General features: G+C 46.8%; 1 protein-coding gene across 1 annotated transcript; it reads right to left on the reverse strand.

Annotated features, from left to right (window-relative positions):
* Nucleotides 1–1302: 1302 nt before the first annotated feature.
* On the reverse strand, nt 1303–26496 carry HRG (histidine rich glycoprotein). Its single transcript, XM_007662541.3, is given in 7 exon segments — nt 1303–2281; nt 4817–4918; nt 8087–8179; nt 11149–11318; nt 16445–16538; nt 17229–17348; nt 26188–26496. Coding segments are annotated over 7 exon segments (1413 nt in total). The 5' UTR covers nt 26374–26496; the 3' UTR covers nt 1303–1633.
* Nucleotides 26497–26614: the final 118 nt, after the last annotated feature.

Raw genomic sequence — 26614 nt, forward strand, 5'->3', positions numbered from 1 at the left:
TCGCTGCTTCCTACTGCAATCCAGCCTGCACACTTAGCTGCTCCGAGTACTCGATACTCTCTCTCAGACACTCAGTACAGTGCTCTGGACACAGTAAGTGCTCAATAAATACCACGGATTGATTTTTGTGTGACAGAAATGCTACGTCTTCCTTCTTTCGGGGTCAGGTGAATCTTGGTTTTGGCTATTCATTATTATTGTGCTTTCTATTTGTCCTCATACTCCTTAGATTGGAGGCCCTTTGGGCACAGGACCATGTTTGAGATAGTTATACTTTATTTTTCCTAGTTCTTAGCTCAGTGCATAGTGCGCACTGCTATGCCTATGCCCTTCAGTCAATCAATCAGACACTAGTATTTCAATCAATTTCATTTCAATTATTTCAATAAATCAATTTATTTCTGAAGACATTGCGCCTAGCATCGCTGCCTACTCCCTAGCTGTGCTCTCTAATATCCTCCAAGATTTGCGTGAAACTCCGGCACATCTGCAATCCCGTGATACGCGCCTTAGGTCCCCTCGTCGCATCCCCCTCCCCCTTGTGTCTTTGAATTTGTCCATTTGTCTTTGAGTGGAAGCTCCTTCGTCTTTTGTAAACTCCTAAAACTAAGCTCCTGCCTTTGTAAAGTAGGCACTCAGAAGACACTGATTTACTGACTGCAGTGCATCTTTGAAAATATACAAACCCTTAATTTTACTTCACTTCTTACTTCACTGTTTGGATCGAGCACTCTTAAGGAATTAGGGAATGTTTTTCTATCCAAATGCGTTTACCTGGACTCACTGTGATGTGATAGGGGGAGAAATGGTTTTGTTTATTTTTTTACGGCATTTAAGCGTTTACTGTGTGTCGAGCACTGTTCGAAGCACTGGGGTAATTACAAGTGAATTAAGTTGGACACAGTTCCTATCTCGTATGGGACTCACAGTCTAAGTAGGAAGGCGAACAGGAGAAATGAGGTACGGAGAAGCTAAGTGATTTGCCCAAGGTCACACAGCAGGCACTCGGAAGAGACGGGATCAGAACCCAGGTCCTCTGATTTCCGGGTCCGTTCTCTCTTCACTAGTCCAGGCTGCTTCTGTGTGCAGTGCAGGTCAAACCGGGGGTCCGATAGGACGAGGTTACCGAATGTGGGTCCACAAGGAATGAGGAAGAAAGAAAGACCCGGTTGGAGAAAGAATAAATGGATAGATATCACACAGGGCCCCTTTTCAGGATCCTAATACAATATGTCCACATTTGAAAAAAAGAGTGATGTGTGAGAATTTAGGAAGTCCAGGAAAGGGAGCTAGGCGTCCGAGTTCTCAGTCAGTCAATCCAAACTATTTATTGAGCATCTACAGATGGAGAAACTGAGGCAGAAAGAGTCAAGAGACTTGTTTAAGGCTTTACAGCCAATTGGTAACAGAGTCAATATAACACTTTCTTGAATGTGCTTAAGCAAGCAAGTGCATTTTCTGTTTCTCTTTCCAGCCCTCACTGCTTCCACTTCCCTCTTTCCTTTCCTTATTCCCACTATCAGAAGCAAAGACACTGAAATTTTACACGCGATTACTAGAATATTGTATCTGTGATTTCCACCATGGAAAGGTGATTGTTTCCATCAGCGACCAGCCTTCGCTTTAGAGTTCTTTACGGCAGAAAGCGTGAAACTGAGCTCTCATACTTGAGTTTCCCCGGACAAGACACTGAAGGTGACTGTGGGAAGGGCGGAATTTCTGGCCTTCGAGGGCCGTCACGTTCCGGGGATGGATAGCGGTGCGGCCTGGGAAAGTTGACTTCGGGAACGGGAAGGACCTCATCCTTCTTCAACGGCGGAAGACGGTGGACGGAGCCGAGCTGTGGCCAGTGCGGAAAAAAGTGTCGTCTAAATGAATGATCTTCTTCCGATGAGTGGGAATCCCCGTGCTTGTGTTTGCCAGAGTAGGGGGGATGTCTCGTGCGGTGCTCGCCTCGTGACTTCGAAACGTGTCCATTTCTGTGACTTCTCCAAGGAGAAGGAACATCTTGAGGGGAGGATAAATCATCCCCTTTTTGCCGTTTTCTATCTTGTCCTTCTTGAGGAGCGAGTGGGTCTGCTAAACGGAAGGGGCAGTTTGGGGGATGGGGACGGGGTCGGTGATGGTGATCGTGGTGGTGTTGATGACCGTGAGGGGCCGTAAAATTCCTTCGGTTAGGCTTCACACCTGGTGGAGCTGAGACCGTACAATTACTGAAACGGTGGCTTTTCTTGTGGGGGTGATGATGGTCTTTTCCGCTTCCAAAATTTGTGAAGTACTTCTAGGAGAGAAAACGGGGATTTTTAGGCTGAATCACGCACCACCAAAGCAGGAGTTGAAAGTGTCGAGGCTCTAAACTTCAGTTTCCCAACCATACTCGAGGCGGTATGGCTTCGTCTTCCGAGGCGTGTACAATCGCGTGAGCGCTCCGTACGGTGCTCTGCCCATAGTAAGCGCTCAATAAATACCACTGGTGGATTGAGTGTGCGCACACGTAGAGATAAGGAAGCTAATCCTTTCTCGGCCCCCCCATCTCACTACCGCAATTTTCCGGAAGTCCCCCGAGCCCCGCTCACTGCTCCAGAGACGTTGAATTTCCCTCCCAGCTCCCCTTTTGCCATGTGTGGTGGCTTCCACCTGGGGTTGGAAGCTCTTATATTACTATTATTATTTATAATAGTATTTGTTAAGCACCTAATATGTGTCAAACACTATTCTAAGCACTGGGGTAGATACAGGGTTATCAGGTTGGGCGCGGTCCCTGTCCCACATGGGGCTCACAGCCTTAATCCCCATTTTACAGATGAGGTAACTGAGGCCCAGAGAATTGAAGTGACTTGCCCAAAGCCATACAGCAGGCAAGCGGAGAAGCCAGGATTGGAACCCAGGTCCTCTGACTCCCAGGCCCGTGCTTTTACCCCTAGGCCATGCTGCTTCGTATTTTTTGAGCGCTTACTGTGTGCAGAGCACCCTACCAAGCACTTGGGAGAGTACATGAAGCACTGTGAGCAGGTCACTTAACTTCTCTGTGCCTCAGTTACCTCATCTGTAAAATGGGGATTAAGACTGTGAGTCCCACATGGGACAACCTGATTCCCCTGGGTCTCCCCCAGCGCTTAGAACAGTGCTCAGCACATAGTAAGCGCTTAACAAATACCAACATTATTATTATTATTATGCCATGAAGCAGAATGGTGTAGTTGATAGAGCAAAGGGGCCTGGGCGTCAGAAGGTCATGAGTTCTAATCTTGCCGCTGGCACTTGTCTGCTGTGTGACCTGGGGCAAGTCTCTGGACCTCACCATCTGTACAATGGGGAATGAGACCGTGAGCCCCACGTGGGACAGGGACGATGTCCAACCCAATTGGCTTGTATCCACCCCAGCGCTTAGTACAGTGCCTGGCACACAGTGTTTAACAAATACCACAATAATAATAATTATTGCCACCTAAGACATTGCCACCTGAGGTGGTGGCTTACCTTGCTTACATATTGGAGCTGGCCCTCAGCGGAGGAGTGGGTGAGGTGTGAGGTAACCTCGTTATCTTGGATTTTTCATTTATTTACTGCTGTTTTGTACTTCACTGTTATTGTGCTTGTTTACTCCAATTTAGACTGTGAGCCCTGTGGCAGAGGGGCTGTAATCTGTTTACACGGTAATATTTTTATGTTATTTGTTAAGCACTTACTATACGACAAGAACTATACGACGGGGACTATACGACAAGCACTTACTATACGACTAGACACAAGTTAATCAGGTTGGACAGAGTCCCTGTTCTGCACAGGGCTCACACTCTCTGTTGGAGGGAGGAGGATTGAATCCCCATTTGATAGATGAGGTAATTGAGGTACAGGAAAGTTAAGTGACTTGCCTGAGGTCACTCATCAAGCAAATGGCAGAGCTGGAATTAGAACCCAGGCCCTCTGACTCCCAGATCCGTGCTCTTTCCACAAGGCTACGCTGCTTCTCTGACCCAGCGCTTTGTATATAGGTGTTAAGTGCTTGCTGCGTGTAGATACACAAAGTGCTGAGGTAGATACAAGGTAATCAGGTTGTCCCACGTGGGGCTCACGGTCTTAATCCCCATTTTACAGATCGGGTAAATGAGGCGCAGAGAAGTTAAGTGACTTGCCCCAAATCACACAGCTGACAGGTAGTAGAGCTGGGATTAGAACCCAGGACCTCTGACTCCCAAGCCCGTGTTCTTTCCACTAAGCCCAGCTGCTTCTAATCATTGCTAACTTAAACATCTCAATTAGCTGTGTGTTGGAAAACTATAACCCGTTTGCCGATCAGGGCAAAGTGTTCAGCCCAACTGTTATGGGTGAAACCAATCAATCAGTGCAATTTATGAGCACTTACTAGGTGCAGAACACTGTACTAAGTGCTTGGAAGAGAACAAAGCAACAGAAATTAGCAGACACGCTCCCAGTCCAAAATGAGCTCGCCAAAACAGATCTGTAAGCAAATCGAGTTTTTCCCAGTCTGAAATAAATGGAAAGAGGCATCCGGATGTGGCATATGAGACACATCCTTCCGAAAGGTAACATTTAAGTTCAGAGACACTTCCACGCTGGAGGCAGAGAGAGTCAACTGGAGATCAGCTAAATTTTGCTGCTCATTAACCTCTGATGCGACGAGGGTGGGACCATCCTAGCTGGAGGAAGATAGTCCGGGGCAATTTCCCACGTGCTCGACACCAAAAAAAAATCTTAAACTTTCCCATTCCATGACCACTTCCGAAGGCTCCTTTTTTCCCTCTGTCCCTCGACACCACCCTAACCAACCCGCCGAGGGAATCGGGCCACGCACGGTATTGTTGAAGATTTCACAGTTGACTTCAATGTTCTCCGGGTTCTCCAGGTTGGTGACTCCTACGCTGTATGCCAGATCTCCGTTGCAGAATCCAACGAACTGCGAAGGAAAGAGAAGGACTTGAATGCGTTCGTGAATGTGGGTGTGTTCGGGGGGGCGGGGAGGGTGACTGAAGTGTCTGTGTGCTTGGCCAATGAACTGTAAAAAGCTTTGGGCAGTTTAGGGAGAAATGTCAAGGTTTGAAAATTATATCTGGAATCTCTCCTTCTTAATCAAGGAAACCACCTTTCTAAAATGCTGATTGAAACACATCACCCAACCCTTTCAAAAATGTCCAGAGCTCATTGCTTTTCCCAGATAAGCTCCTCTGGATGGTAAACTCATTATATGAGCAGGAAACGTGTCTACCAACTCTGCTGTCCAGAACTTTCCCAAGGGTTCTGCACCCAAAAAGCACTCGGTAAGTGCCACTGATGATGGGGCTGAGGATGATAGAAAACAAAGCCTTCCAACCAAAGGCCTATAGTGTTTTCATCGGCTTGGTCCTACTTCTGTTTGACTTGTGCTCTTCACTTCTTCTAAGTGATCCTCTTAGCTTTCCTCTAATCTTTCATACATTCATTCATTCAGTCGTATTTTTTGAGCGCTTGCTCTGTGCAAAGTACCGTACTAAGCACTCGGGCGACAAAAATAAACAGACGCATTCCCTGCCCACAGCATGTTTCCAGTCTACAGCGGGACTCTCTAGTGAGATTTTCTCCCTAATGAGGTCAGGCTTCTCCCCTGTTACTACTGTTGAATCTTCTCCGCTCCCGGGGCCCGTGCTATCCTGGGGTTTTGCTTTTCATCTACCCTGCCACAGTGGAGGGCTGGAAGCAGGTACAGCAACACGGCCCCAGACCGCGAATGGGCCGTGGCCAAAGCCGGGGAGCGTCCCGGGGTTGGGGCCGCTGGACTCTGAAGCTGAACGTGATGCTCAGTGCCTGTAGCCACAGTTCCCAATTTCCCTTGCTTTAATTTTATATTTATCTTAATAACGTTGGTATTTGTTAAGCGCTTACTATGTGCAGAGCATTGTTCTATGGCTGGGGTAGATACAGGGTCATCAGGTTGTCCCACGTGAGGCTCACGGTTAATCCCCGTTTTACAGATGAAGTAACAGGCACGGAGAAGTGAAGTGACCCGCCCACGGTCACCCAGCTGACAAGTGGCAGAGCCGGCAGTCGAACTCATGACCTCTGACTCCAAAGCCCAGGCTCTTTTCCACTGAGCCACGCTGCTTCCCCCTTGCCTTTTATGTGGCCCTTGTGCTTCCATTCTCTCACCCCTAGACAGTAAACTCGTTGTGGGAAGGGAATATGCAGCACATAGCAAGCGCTCAGTAAATACAGTCGAATGGCTGAATGAATAAATCTTTCCTTTTATCCCCTCTCCTCCTCTGACTTAGTCTTAGACAGCGAGCTCTTTGAAAGTCCGGGACCACACCTCCTCCAAGAGGCTTTCCCCGACTAAGCCCTCCTTTCCTCTTCTCCCACTCCCTTCTGCATCGCCCTGACTTGCTCCCTTTATTCACCCCCCTCCCAGCCCCACCGAGTTTATGTCAGCATCCATTATTCATTTATTTATTTTGATGTCTACCTCCCCCTCTAGACCGTCAACTCGTTAAGGGCAGGGAATGTGTTTGTTATATGGTTATGTTGTACTCTCCCAAGCACTTGGTACAGTGTTCTGTACACAGTAAGCGCTCAATAAATACGATTGACTGACTGATCTAATTTTCATTCGTACATTCCTTCCTAGTGCTTTGCACCCGATAGGTACTTAAAAAAAAATACTATTACCACTTCCATGTCTGCTGTCTCCTCCACTAAGGCGAAAGTTCCTTAAGGGCAAGACTTGCTTTTTTTTTTTTTTTTAACATTTTTCATTCATTCTCCAAGTCAGCAAAGACATCTGAAATGGACACAAACTGATATTCTAAATCTAAATTCGAATTCTAAATGGCAGATTCCCAAGAGTTTCTTTCAACGGTCACGACATCTCACTCAGGTCACTGCTACTTGATCCCATCGAATGGAATCTTCAGGGAAATTGAGGTTGGGTTAGAAAGCACTCAGTAAGTGTCTAGAATACGAGAAATAATAATGTACCTTGCCATAGCTCTTCTACATTATAGGTCTCCATTTTTCAATACGAGAAGGAGGAGAATTGAAGGAAGTTTCTAGAGGAGTTTCTAGAGTTTGTCCAACCGCCCCCACCAAAGAATTTAGGCCTAATACCGCTGTGGTCAGGTTAGAAAAAGCAGGAGCGGGAATCAATAAGATCATCACATCTGCCAATGGTCAGGCAGCTTCCATGGGTCCCTGTTTCTCCATTTGGATTCTGTTAAGCAATACAGGCAGATAAACCATTTTTTAATAATAATAATAATCACGGTATTTGTTAAGCACTTGCTACGTGCCAAGCACTGTTTTAAGCACTGGGGTAGATACAGGGTAATCAGGTTGTCCCACGTGGGGCTCGCAGTGATAATCCCCATTTTACAGCTGAGGCAACTGAGGCCCGGAGAAGTTAAGTGACTTGCCCAGAGTCACACAGCAGACAAGCGGTGGAGCCAGGATTAGAACCCATGACCTCTGACTCTCAAGCCCGTGTGCTTCCCGTGTTTTGTGTCCCGTGTTTCTCCGGCCCCTTTATTTTTAAAACCGTAGCAGGGACCAGTATACTAAGACAGGAAATAGAACAGCAGAACTGGAAAATTCCACGAAAGACAATTTAGCTCTGCACATTAAGTGGCTAATTATAGATTTCTTTTCACTATGCATTTTGGATGCAGCACAGTGACCCTATAGGAGACTTTCTGACAGAGGACGGCGGATGGATACGCGTGACGTGGAGATGGGAGAGACGGTTCTGTGCACGTGCAGGGCACTGATTCCCAGGTGAGTACTGAAACGCACGTTCTGTTTAATAAATCGGCCATTCGATGGCACTTATTGACTGCTTACCATGTGCAGAGCACTGTACTGAGCTCGTGGGAAGGTACAACACAACAAATCTGGGCAGATGCAATCCCTGCCCACAACAAATTTACAGTGTACAGGGGTTAATAATAATAATAATGTTGGTATTTGTTAAGCGCTTACTACGTGCAGAGCACTGTTCTAAGCGCTGGGGTAGTTACGGGGAAATGAGGTTAAAGCAAGGCTCTGCAAGGATACGACCGCCGCCTCAGTGGAGCCCTGGAGGTGCTTGCTCTATACTTACATCGCAGCGCCTGGGTGAGGGGTACCTGGCGACTCTCTTGGAGCAGTTGGTTATACTGAAGTCCACAAAGTAGACTGTCCGTTCTCCTCCTCGCTGAAATAGATAGACCATATGAGCCTCGGGGAAATAAAATGACAATTTCCCAAATACCAATCAATCGACAAATCGGTGTTATTTATTGTTTACCGTGTGCGGAGCACTGTTCTAATATGCTGCGGGTCATCTCTAGTTGAAAGCATGGAAAATGTGCGTTTGGAACCGGATTGCGGCTCCTTATCGAGGAAGACGAAGGCGCTTCTCGTCCAAGAGGCCTTCCCAGGCTAATCCCTCCTTTCCTCTTCTCTTACTCCCTTCTGCGTCACCCTGACTTGCTCCCTTTATTCATTCTCCGACCCAGGCCTCAGAGCTTATGTACATAACCGTCATTTATTTATTGATTTATTCTAATGTCTGTCTCCCCCTCTAGACAGCAAGCTCTTTACGGACGGGGAATGAGTCTCAGTACAGTGCTCTGCACGATGTAAGTGCGCAATAAATACGAATGATTGACTGATAGGTTTTTGCTAAGTTGCTCACTGTGTGTCCAGCGCTGTTCTGAGTGCTGAGGTGGAAACGAGTTAATTCATTCAGTCGTATTTATTGAGCACTTACGGTGCGCAGAGCACTGTGCTAAGCGCTGGAAAGTACAATACAGCAACAGAAGTTAATCACGTCAGATGCAGTCCCTGTCCTACATGGGACTCACAGTCCAAGTAGAAGGGAGAACAGGTTAATTGAATCCCCCTTTTATAGATGAGGAAACTGAGGCAACTGTAGAACATTTTACGGGGGTGACCTTCTAGATATTCTGGCTTGCTTTTTCTCCTCTTCTTCAGAGTGAAGCAGACTGTTTAGCAGAAAGAGACAGTCTCTCCCGTGCAGTCCATGCTCCCAGTCATCCTTTAGATTGTTTACTAGAAAGAGACAGTAATAATAATAATGATTATGATATCTGTTAAGTGCTTACTACGTGCCAGGCACTGTACTAAGCGCTGGGGTAGATACAAGCAAATTGGGGTGGGCACAGTCCCTGGCCTCATTAGGACTCACAGTCTTAATCCCCATTTTACAGATGAGGTAACTGAGGCAGTGATAAGTGAAAAGACTTGTCCAAGGCCACACAGCAGGAAAGTAGCAGAGCTGGGATCAGAACCCAGGACCCTCTGCCTTCCAGGCCTGTGCTCTATCCACTACGCCATGCAGCACCTCGGTAATTCTCACGCACAGTCAACCTCTCTCATGACCCAAAGGGCTCCCTGTTATCACGGAGCAAGCACTTAACGAATACCATAATTAGTAATCATTATTATATGCCCCATTGTGCTTTCCAGTTTTCCTCCCAGACTTCAGCTATTAGGACTCCCATCGAGAAGCAGCATGGCTTAGTGGCAAGAGCCCGGGCTTGGGAGTCAGAGGTCGTGGGCTCTAATCCCGACTCCGTCGCTTGTCGGCCGTGTGACTTTGGCCAAGTCACTTCACTTCTCGGGACCGTCAGTTACCTCATCTGTAAAATGGAGATTAAGACTGTGAGCCCCACGTGGGACAAACTGATTACCCTGTGTCTACCCTAGTGCTTAGAATAGTGCTTGGCACATACTAAGCGCTTAACAGATACCATTATTATTATTATTATAAGACTACCAGAAATGCCAGTCAGTCAATCAAATTTATTGAACGTTTACTGTGTGCAGAGCACTGTACTAAGTGCTTAGGAGAGTCCTATATAACAATATAAAAGACATATTCCCTGCCCACGACAACTGTCTGGAGAGAGCAGTGTTCATCTGCTAGGGGGAAAGGGAACCAACTCAGTTCCTGGAAGCTTCTAGTAAGAAGAGCAATTTTTCTCCCGAGCTTCGGGATGGGTGGATTTTTTCCGGTTACCCTTGGCTTCTGGGTGAAATCAAGAGTTGAAACCAAGATTAAAAACATGCTTTGTTTTTTTCTCTGAAGCTATGATTTAGTTCAAGACACTCAAGTAAATATTCGACCAAATGCAAGCTCCCCCTCCAGACTACAAGTTCACTGTGGGTAGAGAACGTGTCTACCGAATTTAAGTCGTACTCTCCCAGGTGCTTAGTACAGTGCTCTGTGCATAGTAAATGCGCAATAAATACCATCGACTCATTGGATGATAGAGTCCTTAGACCCCACTGGCAAAGCTCCTCAGACTCTAAGAAAGCCCTGATCCTCTGTTTCTATTTCTCTCTGCCTGAAACTCCCTCACTTTTCATAGCCATCAGACCACCGCTCTCCCCATCTTCAAAGCCCTCCCCAAATCACAACTCTTCCAATAAACCTTCCCTGACTAATCTCTCTTTTCTCCACCCTTTTTGCCAACTTTGGGTCTATAGCCCTAAGCACTTCGATACTCACTCCACCCCATCTCCACAAAGCTTACGCCCATATTCTTATACTCTCCCATTTCCCCTATCTGTAATTTACTTGAATGTCTCCCCCCCGTTAAATAGCAATCTCCTCCAGGGCAGGGTTCGTGTCTTGATTCTATTTAGTCTTGATTCTATTTAGTCTTGATTCTATTTAGTTGCCATTGTTTTTACGAGATATTCTTCCCCGTGACTCTATTTATCGCCATCGTTCTCGTCTGTCCGTCTCCCCCGATTAGACCGTGAGCCCGTCAAACGGCAGGGACCGTCTCTATCTGGTTTGCCGACTTGTTCATTTCAAACACATAGTACAGTGCTCTGCACATAGTAAGCGCTCAATAAATACTATTGAATGAAAAAAAAATAAATACTGCTGAATGAATACCAACTCTTACTGTGTTGTATTCTCCCAAACATTACGTAAAGTGCTCTGCACGCAGTAGGTGCTCAGTAAATAACATTGACTGATTGACCGATTCATCGACTAATTCCTCCGATTTCCTGCTCCCAACCACTTTTCTTCCGCATCTCAAAGAGCGAAGTCTACGAAGAAAACATCTCACGGCCCGGTACGGTACCCTGCACGTAGTAAGTGCTCCATAAATATGACTGATCGATTGATAATTGCCGACTTACCCCCCTCACTGCTCTCTCTACTCTGTCCACCTTGAACAAGGCGGAATAACCACTCTCACTGTTGTATTTATCCAGGGCCTTTTCAGCTAGTCCTCCGTATTCCTCCGTATTCTCAAAGTAGTCGATGATCACTGGATGTATCGGTCTGGGGTCAGTTAGAGCAGAAGAAACTGAGAAAACAAGATGTGAACACGAGTGTGGAAAAAATGGTAATAATTAATAATAATAATGGTGGCATTTGTTAAGCGCTTACTACGTGCAGAGCACTGTTCTAAGCGCTGGGGTAGACCCAGGGGAATCAGGTTGTCCCACGTGGGGCTCACAGTCTTAATCCCCATTTTCCAGATGAGGTAACTGAGGCCCAGAGAATAATAATAATGTTGGTATTTGTTAAGCGCTTACTATGTGCAGAGCACTGTTCTAAGCGCTGGGGTAGACACAGGGGAGTCAGGTTGTCCCACGTGGGGCTCACAGTCTTAATCCCCATTTTACAGATGAGGGAACTGAGGCACAGAGAAGTTAAGTGACTTGCCCACAGTCACACAGCTGACAAGTGGCAGAGCTGGGATTCGAACTCATGAGCCCTGACTCCAAAGCCCGTGCTCTTTCCACTGCGCCACGCTGCTTCTCTAGAAGCAGAAGTGAAGTGAGTGAAGTGACTTGCCCACAGTCACACAGCTGACAGGTGGCAGAGCGGGGATTCGAACCCCTGACCTCTGACTCCACAGCCCGCGCTCTTTCCACTGAGCCACGCTGCTTCTCCAACAATTCTGAGGCTGGGACTGTTTGGTAGCATTCTGAACCGGATGGCTATTATTACTTACTTCACTCCCAAAGTGGATCTACTTTTAGGAAAACTGGGAAGACGGGGCAGGTTCAGAGATATCACCTGAGGAATGCCTAGCTGTTTGAGAAAATTCTTCTTCTTCTTCTTATTTACACTTGATAATGATAAAATTTCCCAGATAGCCAATAATTACTGATAATAATGCATTATCAGTAATAAAAAGGGGTATTTATTAAACATTTGCTGTCAGTCAATTGTATTTATCGAGCATATACCGTGTGCAGAGTCCTGAACCAAGCTCTTGGGAGAATACAGTACAACAATAAACGGACTCACAGTCCCTGACCACGACAAACTTAAAGTCTACAGGGGGAGGCAGACATTAATATAAATGAATAAACTACTGATGCGTGTATAAAGTGCTGTGGGGCTGGGAGGGAGGATGGATAAAAGGAGCGAGTAAGGGCGATGCAGAAGGGAGTGGGAGAAGAAGAAAGGTGGGCTTAGTCAGGAAGACTTCTCGGAAGAGATGTGCTTTCAATGAGGCTATGAAGCAGGGGAGAGTCACTGCTCTCCATAATTCTATTTATCTATTTCGATGCTATCGATGCCTGTCTACTTGTTTTCTGTTGTCCGTCTCCCCGCTTCTAGACTGTGAGTCCGTTGTTGGGTAGGGATTGGCTCTATGTGTTGCCGAATTGTACTTTCCAAGCGCTTAGTACGGCGCTCTGCGCACAGTAAGCGCTCAGTAAATACCATCGAATGGATGACTGAATGAATGAACGCTATGCTCCAGCCACCGCGCTAAGCACTGTGGTAGATACAAGGGAGTCAGATTGTACCATACCGGGTTGAGAGCGTAGGAGAGAGGGAAGCAGCGTGGCTCAGTGGAAAGAGCCCGGGCTTCGGAGTCGGGGGTCATGAGTTCGACTCCCGGCTCTGCCACTTGTCGGCCGTGTGACTGTGGGCGAGTCACTTCACTTCTCTGGGCCTCAGTTCCCTCATCTGGAAAATGGGGATTAACTGTGAGCCTCACGTGGGACGACCCGATGACCCTGTATCTACTCCAGCGCTTAGAACAGTGCTCTGCACACAGTAAGCGCTTAACAAATCCCAACATCATTAGAGGTGTTTTAAATCCCCATTTTGTAGATGAGGAAACTAAGGCACGGAAAGGTTAAACAACTTGCCCGAGGCCTCACAGCAGGCAGGTATTAGAGCCGGGATTAGGGCACAGTCCGTGAGTCTCCTGACGCCCAGCCCTGCGCTCTCTCCTTCAGCCCACAGGCTGTTGGGCGGTCGACCCGAACACCTGCTGAATAGAGTCCTAGCCCCTTCGAGGGTCCCACCGCTGACCCTGATTTTTTCCTCTTCGTACTGGGGTGATTCAGGGTCCGAATGGCCCTCCAGAGGCAGTTGTCTATGGACGGTGATTTTTTGAAATAGCCAATCTGGCAACAGTAACTGTGGTATTTCTCAATAATAATAGTAACACTTCCGGTATCTAAGTGTTTACTATGTGTCAGACACTGTACGACTGGGGTGGGTACAAGCAGATTGGGTTGGACCTAGTCCCCGTCCCATGGGGGGGGTTCACCGTCTCTGTCCCCATTTTTACAGATGAGGTAACTGAGGCCCAGAGAAGTGAAGTGACTTGCCCAAGGTAATAGAGCAGACAAGTGGCAGAGCGGGATTAGAACCCATGACCTTCTGACTATCCACTCTGCCATGCTGCTTCCCTTAAATGCTCAGAATGTGCCAAGCACTGTTCATCGTAGCAGATAATCAGGTTGGACACGGTCCTTGTCCCACAGAGGGCTCATGGTCTTAATAATAATACTAATAATAATGATAATTATGGTACTTATGAACTACTTACTATGTGCCGAACTGTTCTCAGCGCTGGGGTAGGTACAGGTTAATCAGGTTGGACACAGTCCCTTTCCCAGATGGGGCTTGTGCTCTTATGGCCATTTTACAGATGAGGTAAGTGAGGCACAGAGAAGGGCAACGACTTGCCCAGGGTCACGCAATAGACATGTGGTGGGGCTGGGATTAGAGCCCAGTTCCTTCTGAGTCCCAAGCCAGTGCTCTGTCTACTAAGACACGCTGTACTAGGAGGAACAGGTATGGAATCACCATTTCACAGATGAAGAAACCAAGGCAAAGAAAAGGTAAATGACTCGCCCAAGGTCATACAGCAGCCAAGTGGAGGTACTAGGGATTAGACCCCAGGTTCTCCGAGTTCCACTAGGCCAGGCGGCTTCGTACTGACTGACCTGATTGGCTTTCAGTTGGAGAGGGACCATGTCTACCAACTCCGTCGTGTCGTACGCTCCCAAGCGCTTAGCTCAGTGCTCTGCACACAGTAAGCGCTCAATGAGTTCAAATGATTGACCACTCTGAGAGATTCAGTGGGCCAAATAGCTGTTTGGCTCCTCTTCCTTGTTCTGTGTGCGCAGCATTGCTGACAGGACTGTGCATCGACATGTTCATCCGCAGGCAACTAGCCATCGAACCTCCAGTTTTTCTCTATATTATAATAATAATAATAATAATGTTGGTATTTATTAAGCGCTTACTATGTGCAGAGCACTGTTCTAAGCGCTGGGGTCTACAGGGTAATTAGGTCGTCCCACGTGAGGCTCACAGTCTTCATCCCCATTTTACAGACGAGGTAACTGAGGCCCAGAGAAGTGAAGTGACTTGCCCACAGTCACCCAGCTGCCAAGTGGCAGAGCTAGGATTCGAACCCATGACCTCTGGCTCCCAAGCCCGTGCTCTTTCCACTGAGCCATGCTGCTTGTGGTATTTGTTAAGGGCTTACTAATCTGCCAGGCACTGGGGTGGGGACGAGCGAATTTGGTTGGACGCAGTCCCTGTCCCACGTGGGGCTCACAGTCTTATTCCCCATTTTACAGATGAGGGAACTGAGGCCCAGAGAAGTTAAGTGACTTATCCAAGGTCACACAGCTGACAAGCGGCAGGGCCGGGATTAGATACCAGATCCTTTTGACTCCTCGGACTCTGCTGTTCCACTAGGCCATGCCGCTTGACTTTAGAAGATCGCAGCTGAGTGGGGAGATGGAAAACCATCAACCCATCAGCTCTGCAGACATTTCAAGTAAAGATCAACATGATAAGACAGAGTTAGAAGCATGACCTCTCAGCCTTAAAACACAAAGCATGACCCATTGGAAAGATCTCAGGCCGAGGAGTCAGGGATTCTGGTTTCTAATCCCAGCCCTGCCCCGTGCCCGCTGTGTGACCTTAGGCAAGTCATTTAACTTCTCGGTGCCTCAGTTACCTCATCTGTAAAATGGGGATTGAGACTGCGAACCCCACATGGGACAGGGACTGTGTCCAACCTTATTATCTTATCTCTACCTCAGCGCTTAGAATAGTGCTTGGCACATTTTAAGTGCTTAACAAGTAGCATAAGCCCTGGATTGCTTCCCCCAGGGTTGTTGGGGCTGGAGAGGGGGACTGGGCTAGGCTGCTTCAACCGCGGGCAGGTGAGGCGGGGGGGCGAAGAGGAGACTGAAAGCTCGTTGTGGGTAGGGAATGTGTCTGCTCTTGTTATATTTTACTCATTCTTTCAATAGTATTGAGGGTTTACTATGTGCAGAGCACTGTACTAAGCGCTTGGACTGGACAATTTGGCAACAGAGAGAGACCATCCCCGCCCGATGACGGGCTCACAGTCTAAACGGGGGAGACAGACGGCAGAGCAAAACAGAACAAAACAAAAACAAGACGACATCATCAAGATAAATAGAATCAAGGGGATGGACACCTCATGAAGAAAATAAATGGGGTAATAAATAATATATACAAATGAGCACAGTGCTGAGGGGAAGAGGGAGGAGCAGAGGGAAAGGGGGGGCTCAGTCTGGGAAGGCCGCTCGGAGGAGGTGAGCTCTCAGTAGGGCTTCGAAGAGGGGAAGAGAGTCAGTTTGGCGGAGGTGAGGAGGGAGGGCGTTCCGGGACCGCGGGAGGACGGGGCCCGGGGGTCGACGGCGGGACGGGCGAGAACGGGGGACGGCGAGGAGGCGGGCGGCCGAGGAGCGGAGCGTGCGGGGTGGGCGGTGGAAAGAGAGAAGGGAGGTGAGGTAGATGGGGGCAAGGGGCTGGAGAGCTTTGAAGCCAAGGACAGTGCTCTGCACCTAGTAAGCACTCAATAAATGCAACTGAAAAAAGGGGAAGGGGCTCCTAGCAAGGTGCAAATCTCCCAGCTCTGCAACACACCGCGGGCGGGAAGGAGGGTAACAGGCTCGCTTTTAACTGGACACAGCTGTGCTCCTCTCCCACCTTCCTGTACCAAAGTGGTGCTGCCAAGATTTGCCGGGCTAATCTTCCCTCCTCTTTAAACAGAGGGGCAAATCCCAAATAGCGACGCTCCAGGAGGAGGTGTTCATCTCGGCTCCGAGTGACCGTGTAGAAGGAGAGAAGTGGCCCGTTCTATATCAGAATCCATATTTTATCTGCTAATTTAATGAGGGATAGTACCAGAACTTGTCGTGCAGTTGTAGCCTTTCAGTTTGTCCACCTCCCGGGATGTGTTCGGGTAAGTTGTAGCTATAACTTTACATTGTCCAATGACCTGGAGGATAAATGGTTTGATGTTAGTTTCGTTGCTTCCACAGGAGGAGGATGGGGGAATGAGGAAATATCCCTACTGTTATTTCTTCTACCTTGTGAATAAAGCACTCAGATACTCATTTTAGTTTCATCCAAGTCTCTAACTCAACAAATCCGTCTTCAAAACCAGTTTCCTTTGAGAGGCTATTTCAGTGCCTTCATTTCTATTCCACACATGAAACCATTTGCTGGAATTAAGGTGGAAAAATCTCAAGTAGATAATGACTGAATTCCTAACATTTTCAAGGAAGAGCTTCCCTTTATGAAAACTTCACTTTTCCAGCAAGGAAATCTGAAATTGAAGAGGCTGATCTATTTATGATGGACTGCGTTTCGGGTCATTGCTTGTTGTCTTCCCAGAATGGGATCATACATCAGACTGGCTCCGGAATCTAAGGCATATTGTAAAAATGCAAAATGATTCCCAAATATGGGAAATGATATAGACTCATCCTTGTATTCCTGAAATCTGCACCAAACCATTAGTCTTGGGAGACTTCGAAGAAGAGAGTTCTTCATTAAAGCTCTTTACACTGTGAGATCAGCGTAAAAAAATACAAAAACCAATACGTACTGCTAGCTCTCCTCAAAGAGCGAGGAAGCCGGAGGATAGTATTCCTAAAAGCGAGCAGATGTACCCTCGTTTACTCACTAATTCAGAAGGCCGACGTCGAGAAGATGGTGGTTTACAATCCTTCCAGTGGACCCTGGATAGTACGGAGCAGTCGGATTCAATCACATCCAGGACTAAATAAGAGACTAAGGCATATTCCTGAAGAGAATCAAGGAAACACAAAGTCTGTGACATTCGGTGAACATTCAGCCTCCTTCAGAGAAAGCAATTTATTTATTCTTCAGAGAAGCAGTTATAGTAGCGTTGTACTCCTCCTCTAGACCGTAAGCGCGTTGTGGGCGGAGAATGTGTCGGCTAACTCCGTTGTATTCTAGAGAAGCGGCGTGGCTCAGTGGAAAGAGCGCAGGTTTGGGAGTCAGAAGTCATGGGTTCGAATCCTGGCTCTGCCACTTGGCAGCTGTGTGACTGTGGGCAAGTCACTTCACTTCTCTGGGCCTCAGTTACTTCATCTGTAAAATGGGGAGTAAGACTGTGAGCCTCACGTGGGACAACCGGATTACCCTGTATCTACCCCAAGGCTTAGAACAGTGTTCTGCACATAGTAAGCGCTTAACAAACACCAACATTATTATTATTATAGTCCCCCAAGTGCTCAGTACAGTACTCTGCCCATAGTAAATGCTCAATAAATACCACTGATTGATTGCTTGATTAGTAGTATCAGCAACATCATTTATTGAGCACCCATTTAGTGCGGTGTACTGTTCTAGGGGCTTGGAGAATAACAGAATAATGAAGTGACACATTCTCAGGCTAGAAGAGTTTACATTCTAATGGTGGAGACAAACATAAATGTATTTACAATTACAGTGGTCAAAAAAAGGGAATGTGTATATATATATATATATATATATATATATGTGTGAGTGTGTGTGTCTGGGGGTATATGTATTTATATTATATCTATATACATAAGCAGTCACATTCACACATGAGTGTAAAAGAGGTTCATATGGCTCAAGGGGAAATGTGAATCTGATTAGCTTGTATTTTCCCCAGGCTAAATGCGGTGCCTGGCACACGGTAAGCACTTAACAAATGCCATTTTAAAAAAAGTGCTGGGAAGTTTAATCAGGGAAAGTTTGTTGGAGGACAAGGTGGGATTTCCTCTCTGTTGCTATAAGAAGATGGCCATTTCTGTTCGTGGGCACTTTTGTATTAATTATTTACTGTATGTAAAACTAGGTTGCTCCTTGTCTAAGAAGAGGAGGGAAAAAGACCATTAACGAGTTCCACCTCAGCCCGTAAAGACCCTGACTCTGGATAGAAATGCCCAGCCAAGTCGCAGTTGATCACCTGGGGAAGCCAGGACCGGAATCAGTGTGGGAGCTGAGCGTCGTCAGGAAAATGATGACTTACTCATCTCTGGAAGATACTGGTAAGAGCAGGTTGAGAGCTCCTCCCAGCTAAGCCCGTCAATGGGCAGGGATTGGCTCTATCTGTTGCCGAATTGTACATTCCAAGTGCTTAGTACGGTGCTCTGCACATAGTAAGCGCTCAATAAATACTACTGAATGAAAGACAAGACTCCTGGCCCCGAGAAGGGCTGAGGACTGCCTGCCCTGATTGCAAGTACAGGCTGTCACCGTGGGCGTCTGGGTCATTAAGGGGGTGAGCAGCAGGTATTCAGTAGACGTTCTGCAATGGGCCAAAGTTCTGTGAGCTACTGTGTGCTAATGCCGGGTTCTTGTGTAACAAAAGAGTGGGTGTGCGTGTTTTCTGAGTTGGTGGCCATTTTGAGAAGGGGCTGTTCCTTTTTCTAAAGAGGAGACTGCCAGAGGGCCAAAATAGAATCTAAAGGGAACCCCTAACTGTGTAGGTCCCTCAAGACTCAGGTCTGGGTCCCCTTCTATTCTCCATCTCCACCCCCTCCCTTGCAGAACGCATTCGCTCCCATGGCTTCATCTACCACTTCTATGTGGATGATTCCCAAGTCTACATCTCCAGCCCTGATCTCTCTCCCTCTCTGCGGTCTCACATTTCCACTCGATTTCCAGATATCTCTACTTAGATGTCCTCCCATCGTTTCAGGCTTAACCTGTCCAAAACAGAGCTCCTTATCTTCCCACTCTAACCCTGTCTTCCCCTGGCCTTTTCCGTCACTGTAGACGGCACCGCCATCCTTCCTGTCTCACAAGCCCGAAACCTTGACTCCTCCCTCTCATTCAACCCACATATTGAATCCATCACTAAATCCTGTCGGTCCCACCTTCACCGTATCGCTGAGATCCACCCTTTCCTCTCCATCCAAACTGTTACCCCGCGTTATCACTCTTCCTATACTGCCTGAATTACGGCAGCAGCCTCCTCGCTGACCTCCCTGCCTCCTGGCTCTCCACGCTCCAGTCCGTAGTTCACTCCGTTGCCCAGATCATTTTTCTACAAAAACGTTCAGGGCATGTCAGCCCACTTCCAAAAAACTTCAGTGGTTATCCATCCACCTCCACCTCAAACAAAAACTCCTCACCCTTGGCTTTAAAGCGCTCGATCACCTTTCCTGCTCCTACCTGACCAATGTTCCTACTACAACCCGTCTCACGCATTTGGCTCTTCTAAAGCCAATCTTCTCATTGTGCCTCAGTCTCACCTATCTCGTCGACGACCCCTCTCCCGCATCCTGCCTCTGACCCGGAACGCCCTCCCTCCTCAAATCTGACGGACAATTACTCTCCGCTGCTTCCAAACCTTATTGAAGGCAGATCTCCTCCAGGAGACCTTCCCTGACTAACACCCCCCTTTCTTCTTCTCCCACTCCCTTCTGCATTACCCTGACTTGCTCCCTTAGTTCCCGACACCGTAGCACTTACGTACATATCTGTCATTTATTTGTACTGATGTCTGTCCCCTTTCTGGGTCTCACTTAGAGGGTTTCCAGTAGTCTACTAGTCTCGACTACAGGAAAGAGAGTCAAACAGAGGCCTACCCATTCCATTCCCAGTTTGGGCAGTGGTTAGCCAGTGGAAGGCCATCCGCTACAACTCAAAGCTCACCTGCTCGGGGCAGCAGCGGCACGGGAGAGAGTCATGGGCGGAGCCTCAAGTCTACTGCTCGGAAGGAGGCGGTGGTAAACCACTTCTGTATTTTTACCAAGAAAACTCTATGGATCCACTACCAGAACGATTGCAGAGGGAGGCGAGAGATGTGTCTACGGTGTCACTACGGGTCGGAGACGACTCGATGGCATAAGACAAGACACTGGTGTCTGTTTCCCCCACTCCAGACCGAAAGCTTGTTGTGGGCAGGGAATGTGTCTAGTATTGTTTTATATTCTTCCAAGCGCTTATTACAGTGCCCTGCAAACAGTAAGCACTCAGTAAATACGATTAAATGAATGAATGCCTTAGCTCTCTTGTTGGGCCATCTGCTCAAAGAGGTAATCTTTGGATGAAACCTGCATATTCCTAACCACAAGATCGGTCTCCTAGGGGGCAAATACACCTTACTGAACCCCATCTGTGACACCTGCCAGCCAACCTCATACATTGGAGACTGCCTCTAATCAGGAAGTCTTCCAGTTACCTTTCCAGATTTTCTACCGAAAAGCAGCATGGTGTAGCGGAAAGAGCACGGGCCCCAGTAAGAAGACCTGGGTTCTAATCCCAGTTCCACCACTTGTCCTCTGTGTGATCTTGGGCAAGTCACCACTTCTCTGTGCCTCACTTACCTCCTCTGTAAAATGGAGATTCAATTCCTGTTCTCCCTCCTTACTTAGGCTGTGACGTGATTATCTTGTATCTTTCCCAGTGATTAGTACGGTGCTTGATACATAGTAACTGCTTAATAAATGCCATTATTATTATTAATAAAGTTCTTGACATGTAGTAAGTACTTAACAGATAGTGAAGTGGGGATTAAGTGCTTGGGAGACTACAGTATAAGAGAGTTGGTAGACACATTCCCTGTAAACTCCTTTGGGCAGGGAATGTGTCTACCAGCTCTGTCGTATTGTACTTTCCCAAGCGCTCAGTACAGTCCTCTGCACTCAGCAAGCTCTAAATAAATACCATTGATCGGTTGAATAATTTATTGAACAGCCAATGGCTGCTTGGGAGATACAAAACAAGCAAATGATACATTCCATGCCCGCAAGGGGCTTTTTACTCTTAAAAGGGAAGAAAAACACAAAAAGTGTTTACATAGTAAGTAAAATCCAATATTCATTTGAATAAATGTAAATCCGTAAGTCCTGATAATGGAGATAACTTCACAAATGCTAGAGTTGGCTGATGGATTCATATGACTCGGGATTCTGGAAGACATGTTGGAGAAAGTGGGCATTCAGGAAGTCTTATTACTACTACTAATAACAATAATTAACAATAATAATAATAATAATGTTAGTATTCGTTAAGCGCTTACTATGTGCAGAGCACTGTTCTAATTGCTGGGGTAGATACAGGGTCATCAGGTTGTCCCACGTGAAGCTCACAGTTAATCCCCATTTTACAGATGAGGTACCTGAGGCGCAGAGAAGTTAGGTGACTTGCCCGCAGTCACACAGCTGACAAGTGGCTGAGCTGTTCTTACTATGTGCCAGACACCGTACTAAGCACTGAGGTGGATGCACGATAATTGGATTGGACACAGTTCCTGTCCCATGTGGGGCTCACGTCCCAATCCCCATTTTAAGTGAGACACAGAGAAGTGAAGTGACTTACCTAAGGCCATGCAGTAGACAAGTGGTGGAGCCAGGATTAGAACCCACGACCTTGTGACTCCCGGGCCTGTGCTTTATCCACTATGCTTTGACTGTGGGAAGAATGGATGGGCTGTAGGAGTTCCAAGGCATGGCAGCCGTGTGAGAGAGGGAATGGAGGTGAAAGAATTGAGAGCCTTAGATGGGAAGGCGATTAGCCGGTAGGCGAGAACCAGGTCATGTCCACTAACTACTGGACACTTCGAATCCTTAGGAGAGAGCTCTGTACAGAAGAAGCATTCAATAAAACACAAACCGCAAGCTCATTGTGGGCAGGGAACGTGTGTGTTATAACCGTGATGATGTACTCTCCCTAGCTCTCAGTACAGTGTTCTGCGCACAGTAAGGGCTCGATAAATACGACTGACTGATTGATTAATTGATGGATTGGTTGATTAGGTGAAGAGATCAGATAGATAGGGTGGGGTGAGTTGGTGATTCGGTCATGCCTGCGGGTACACACTGATTATCAAGCTAGTCGGGGGAGCGCGTTGGGGACACTGATTCGGAGCGGAAGATGGAGAGATCAACTCGCGAAGGTGGGAGATTCACCAGTCTGGAAGATTTAACTGAAAGCTTGAAGATGAAAGAATTTGACAGTGACAGGAACCGTTAGATTCTCTATGAGAATAAAGAAACCCTAATTTTAAGAAAATAGGAAAAGGGAATGAAATGCTATTGAGTGGCTTGGAAAGAAAGCTTAATAAGGAAAAATGAACAGTGATAAAATGATTCTTAGACAACAATATTAAGAACCAATTAAGAAAAACGAAGGATTCAGATTATTAGGTGGGGAGACTAAAGCCAAACAAATATGACTGAGCAAAACATTACATAAAACCCTTTAGAATGTAAATTTCTTGTGGGCAGATATTGTGTATTTGCCTCTTTTAGACTCTCCCAAGTGCTTGGAACTGTGCCTTGCAATCGGTAGATGCTTAGTAAATGCAACTGATCGACTGAACCCAAACGCAAACTGAAATGTCGCAAGGCTTGAACATTGATCCGGTTGCAAGACAATTAAGCAAACACGGAATCTTGGAAGGAAGCTCAGTGTGGACAGAGAATGTGCCAGTTTATTGTTATATTGTACTCTTCCAAGCATTTAGTACAGTGCTCTGCACACAGTAGGTGCTCTATAAATGCGATTGAATAAATGATTAAAATCAGAAGAGCCTAGGTAAGAAATGAAAGCATTAACAAGAGAAATAAAGGGAAAAGAAGAACATGCTTCCAATGACCAGATAATTTTTCTAAAACATCACCTCACACACAGTCATTCATTCCATCATATTTATTGAGCGCTTACTGTGTGAAGAGTACTGTACTAAACGCTTGGAAAGTACAATTCAGCCAGAGAGACGATCCCTACCCGAAACGGGCTCACATCTCCCCACTCCCCCAAAACTTCCAACAGAGAGCCATTAGTAAGAACCTTTAAAACTAACTTTAAAACTAGCAACTTTCCCCACCAGCAGCGTGGCCTAGTGGATAAACCATAGGGCTGGGGGTCAAAGGGACCTGGGTTCTAATCCCCGTGCTGCCACTTGTCTGCTGGGTGATCATGGACAAGTCACTGCACTTCTCTGGGCCTCAGTTCCCTCATCTGTAAAATGGAGATGAAGACAGTGAGCCTCACATGGGACAATCTGGTGACCCTGTATCTACCCCAGCGCTTAGAACAGTGCTCTGCACGAAGTAGTGCTTAACAAATACCAACATTATTCGTTCAATAGTATTTATTGAGCGCTTACTATGTGCAGAGCACTGTACTAAGCGCTTGGAATGTACAGATCGGTAACAGATAGAGACAGTTCCTGCCCTCTGACGGGCTCACGGTCTAATCGGGGGAGACGGACGGACAAGAACAGTGGCAATAAATAGAATCGAGGGGAAGAACATCTCGTAAAAACAATGGCAACTGAATAGAATCGGGGTGATGTACATCTCATTAACAAAATAAATAGGGTGATGAAGATATAGACAGTCGAGCGGACGAGTACGGTGCTGAGGGGATGGGACTGGAGAGGGGGAGGAGCGGAGGGAAAGGGGGGAGAAGAGGGTTTAGCTGCGGAGAGGTGAAGGGGGGCGTAGAGGGAGCAGAGGGCAAAGGGGAGCTCAGTGTGGGAAGGCCTCTCGGAGGAGGTGAGCTTTAAGTAGGGTTTTGAAGAGAGGAAGAGAATGAGTTTGGCGGAGGTGAGGAGGGAGGGCGTTCCGGGACCGCGGGAGGACGGGGCCCGGGGGTCGGCGGCGGGATAGGTGAGAACGGGGGATGGTGAGGAGGTGGGCGGCGGAGGAGCGGCGCGTGCGGGGTGGGCATATTATTCACACCTAGTTGCTTGAATCTACCCCAGCATTTAATCCAGTGCCTGGCACATGGTAAGCACTTAACAAATACAAAATTATCTATGCTTTCTTCTCCCATCACACCTCAGCTTGCACTCTCTGTTCCTTTCACACTCACTTCATCACTTCCACACTACCAAAGCACTAAAGTATTCATAACTCTCTGTAGCACTTATTTATAATAATATTAATAATGATGCTATTTTAAAATATTTTTGAATATTTTATATATTCAATTCCTTCCCACATGTTTATAATTTATTTCAGTGTCTGTCTCCTCCATTAGATTATAAGATACTTGAGACCAGAGATCGTATTTTCTAGTCCTATAGTACTCAACTCAAGCAGTTATTTCAGTGCTCTGTACACGATAAGTGCTCAATAGGTCCCATTGATTGATTAATTGTATCAGCTATAATAATAATAATAAAATTGTGGTATTTGTTAGGCACTTACCATGTGCCAGGCACTGTATTAAGTGCAGGGGTGGGTACAAGCAGAGCAGGTTGGACACAGTCCCTGTCCAACGTGGGCTCACAGTCTCAATCCCCATTTTACAGATGAGGTAGCTGAGGCACAGAAAAGTTAAGTGATTTGTCCAAGGTCACACAGCGGACAACGGGCGGAGCTGGGACTAGAACCTATGACCTATAAGAAGAACATAAAGGAAAACACTGTGTCTGTGGAAGGGCAGCATGGTCGCATGGAAAGAGCATGGACATGTCAGAGAACCTGGGTTCTAATCCCGGCTCTGCCAAGTAACTGCTGTGTGACCTCTTCTCTCTGCCTCGATTTCCTCACCTGTAAAATGGGGATTCAACACCTGTTCTCTGTGCTACTTAGACTGTGAGCCCCATGTGGGACCCGATTATAAATACCACAATCGTTACCATCATTATCATTATTTTATTATAAGGGGAAAAACGATTCTACACTCGAAAACAGGGTAAAAAGGATAATCATGACACTAATATAAATGGAATATGATTGTAGTATACTCTCCCTAAATGCTAAATATAACACTTCCAACACTTTCATTTTAAAAAGCAATCGATCAGTGATAGTCTCCGAACACTTAGGGTGTGCAGTGCGCAGTAATCAGCAATTGGGGCAATATGGTAAAGTAGAAATGATGATAATAATAATAATAATGATACTTATGGTATTTGTTAAGGGTTTATCATGTGCAGAGTACCGAACTGAGGTATAGACAAGATAATCAGGTTGGACACAGTCTCTCTCCCATGTGGCTCAGACTAAGTGGGGAAGGGGAAGACTTCTTCGATTTCACAGGTAAGGCACAGAGAATAATAATAGTAATAACTGGTATTTAATAATGTTGGTATTTGTTAGGCACCTACTATGTGCAGAGCACTGTTCTAAGCGCTGGGGTAGATATAGGGTAATCAGGTTGTCCCACGTGAGGCTCACAGTTATTCCCCATTTTACAGACGAGGTAACTGAGGCTTTGCATTTGTTAAGCACTCACTGCGTTCCAGGCACTGTACTACGTACTGGGGTGGATACAAGGAAATGGGGTTGGATGCAGTCCCTGACTCACATGGGGCTCACAGTCTTAATCCCCATTACACAGATGAGGTAACTGAGGCCCAGAGAAGTTAAGTGTCTTATTCATTCAGTAGGATTTATTGAGCGCTTACTATGTGCAGAGCACTGTACTGGACTTATCCAAGGTCACACAACAGACAAGAGGCAGAGCTGGAATTAGAACCCCGGTCTCTGACTCCCAGGCCTGTGCTCATTCTACTAGACCACTCAGGTTCTCAATCGCCGCTTCACGATCATCGTCCTCCAGGAGCTTCCAATTTAGTCGGGGAGACGGACATGGCGGGAGCGTTGAACGGTTTCAGACATTTCCCCTAATGCATAGAGCTGAAAATAGTCCGCAAGCTCATCATTTCAACGATTACTCACTGTTTGGTGGACGTGGGCATCAGCAACTCATAGGAGCTCGAAAAGAAAACCCCTCCTACGGTCTTTATTGATCAGATCCACGGCCTCCTCGGCTACCTTCTCTGAGGCATTACAGTCACCAGGCTCAAGCGAATGGAATTGCTGCAGCAAACTCAAAAACACCACCACCCCCGTGAGCACCCGCATCGTCCAAGCTTGGAAACCCCTGCCTCGAGCGGCCCAAGTCGGGAATTCGTCCCCAGACTTTCTCAAAACTGGTCCTCTGAAAATAGATTACCACAAAGGGAGACTTTTTTTTATAGATTTCCATTTGGTAATTCGGCCTGCTAACTTCTGTCCCTGGTTCAAATATCAGCAAATACATAGTAAATGATTAGTTCATGCTACGAAAGTGGAGAGGCTGCGTCGGGGATGAGATTATGCTTTG

Source organism: Ornithorhynchus anatinus, chromosome 1 (assembly GCF_004115215.2).
Source record: "Ornithorhynchus anatinus isolate Pmale09 chromosome 1, mOrnAna1.pri.v4, whole genome shotgun sequence".
NCBI classification, from domain to species: Eukaryota; Metazoa; Chordata; class Mammalia; order Monotremata; family Ornithorhynchidae; genus Ornithorhynchus; species Ornithorhynchus anatinus.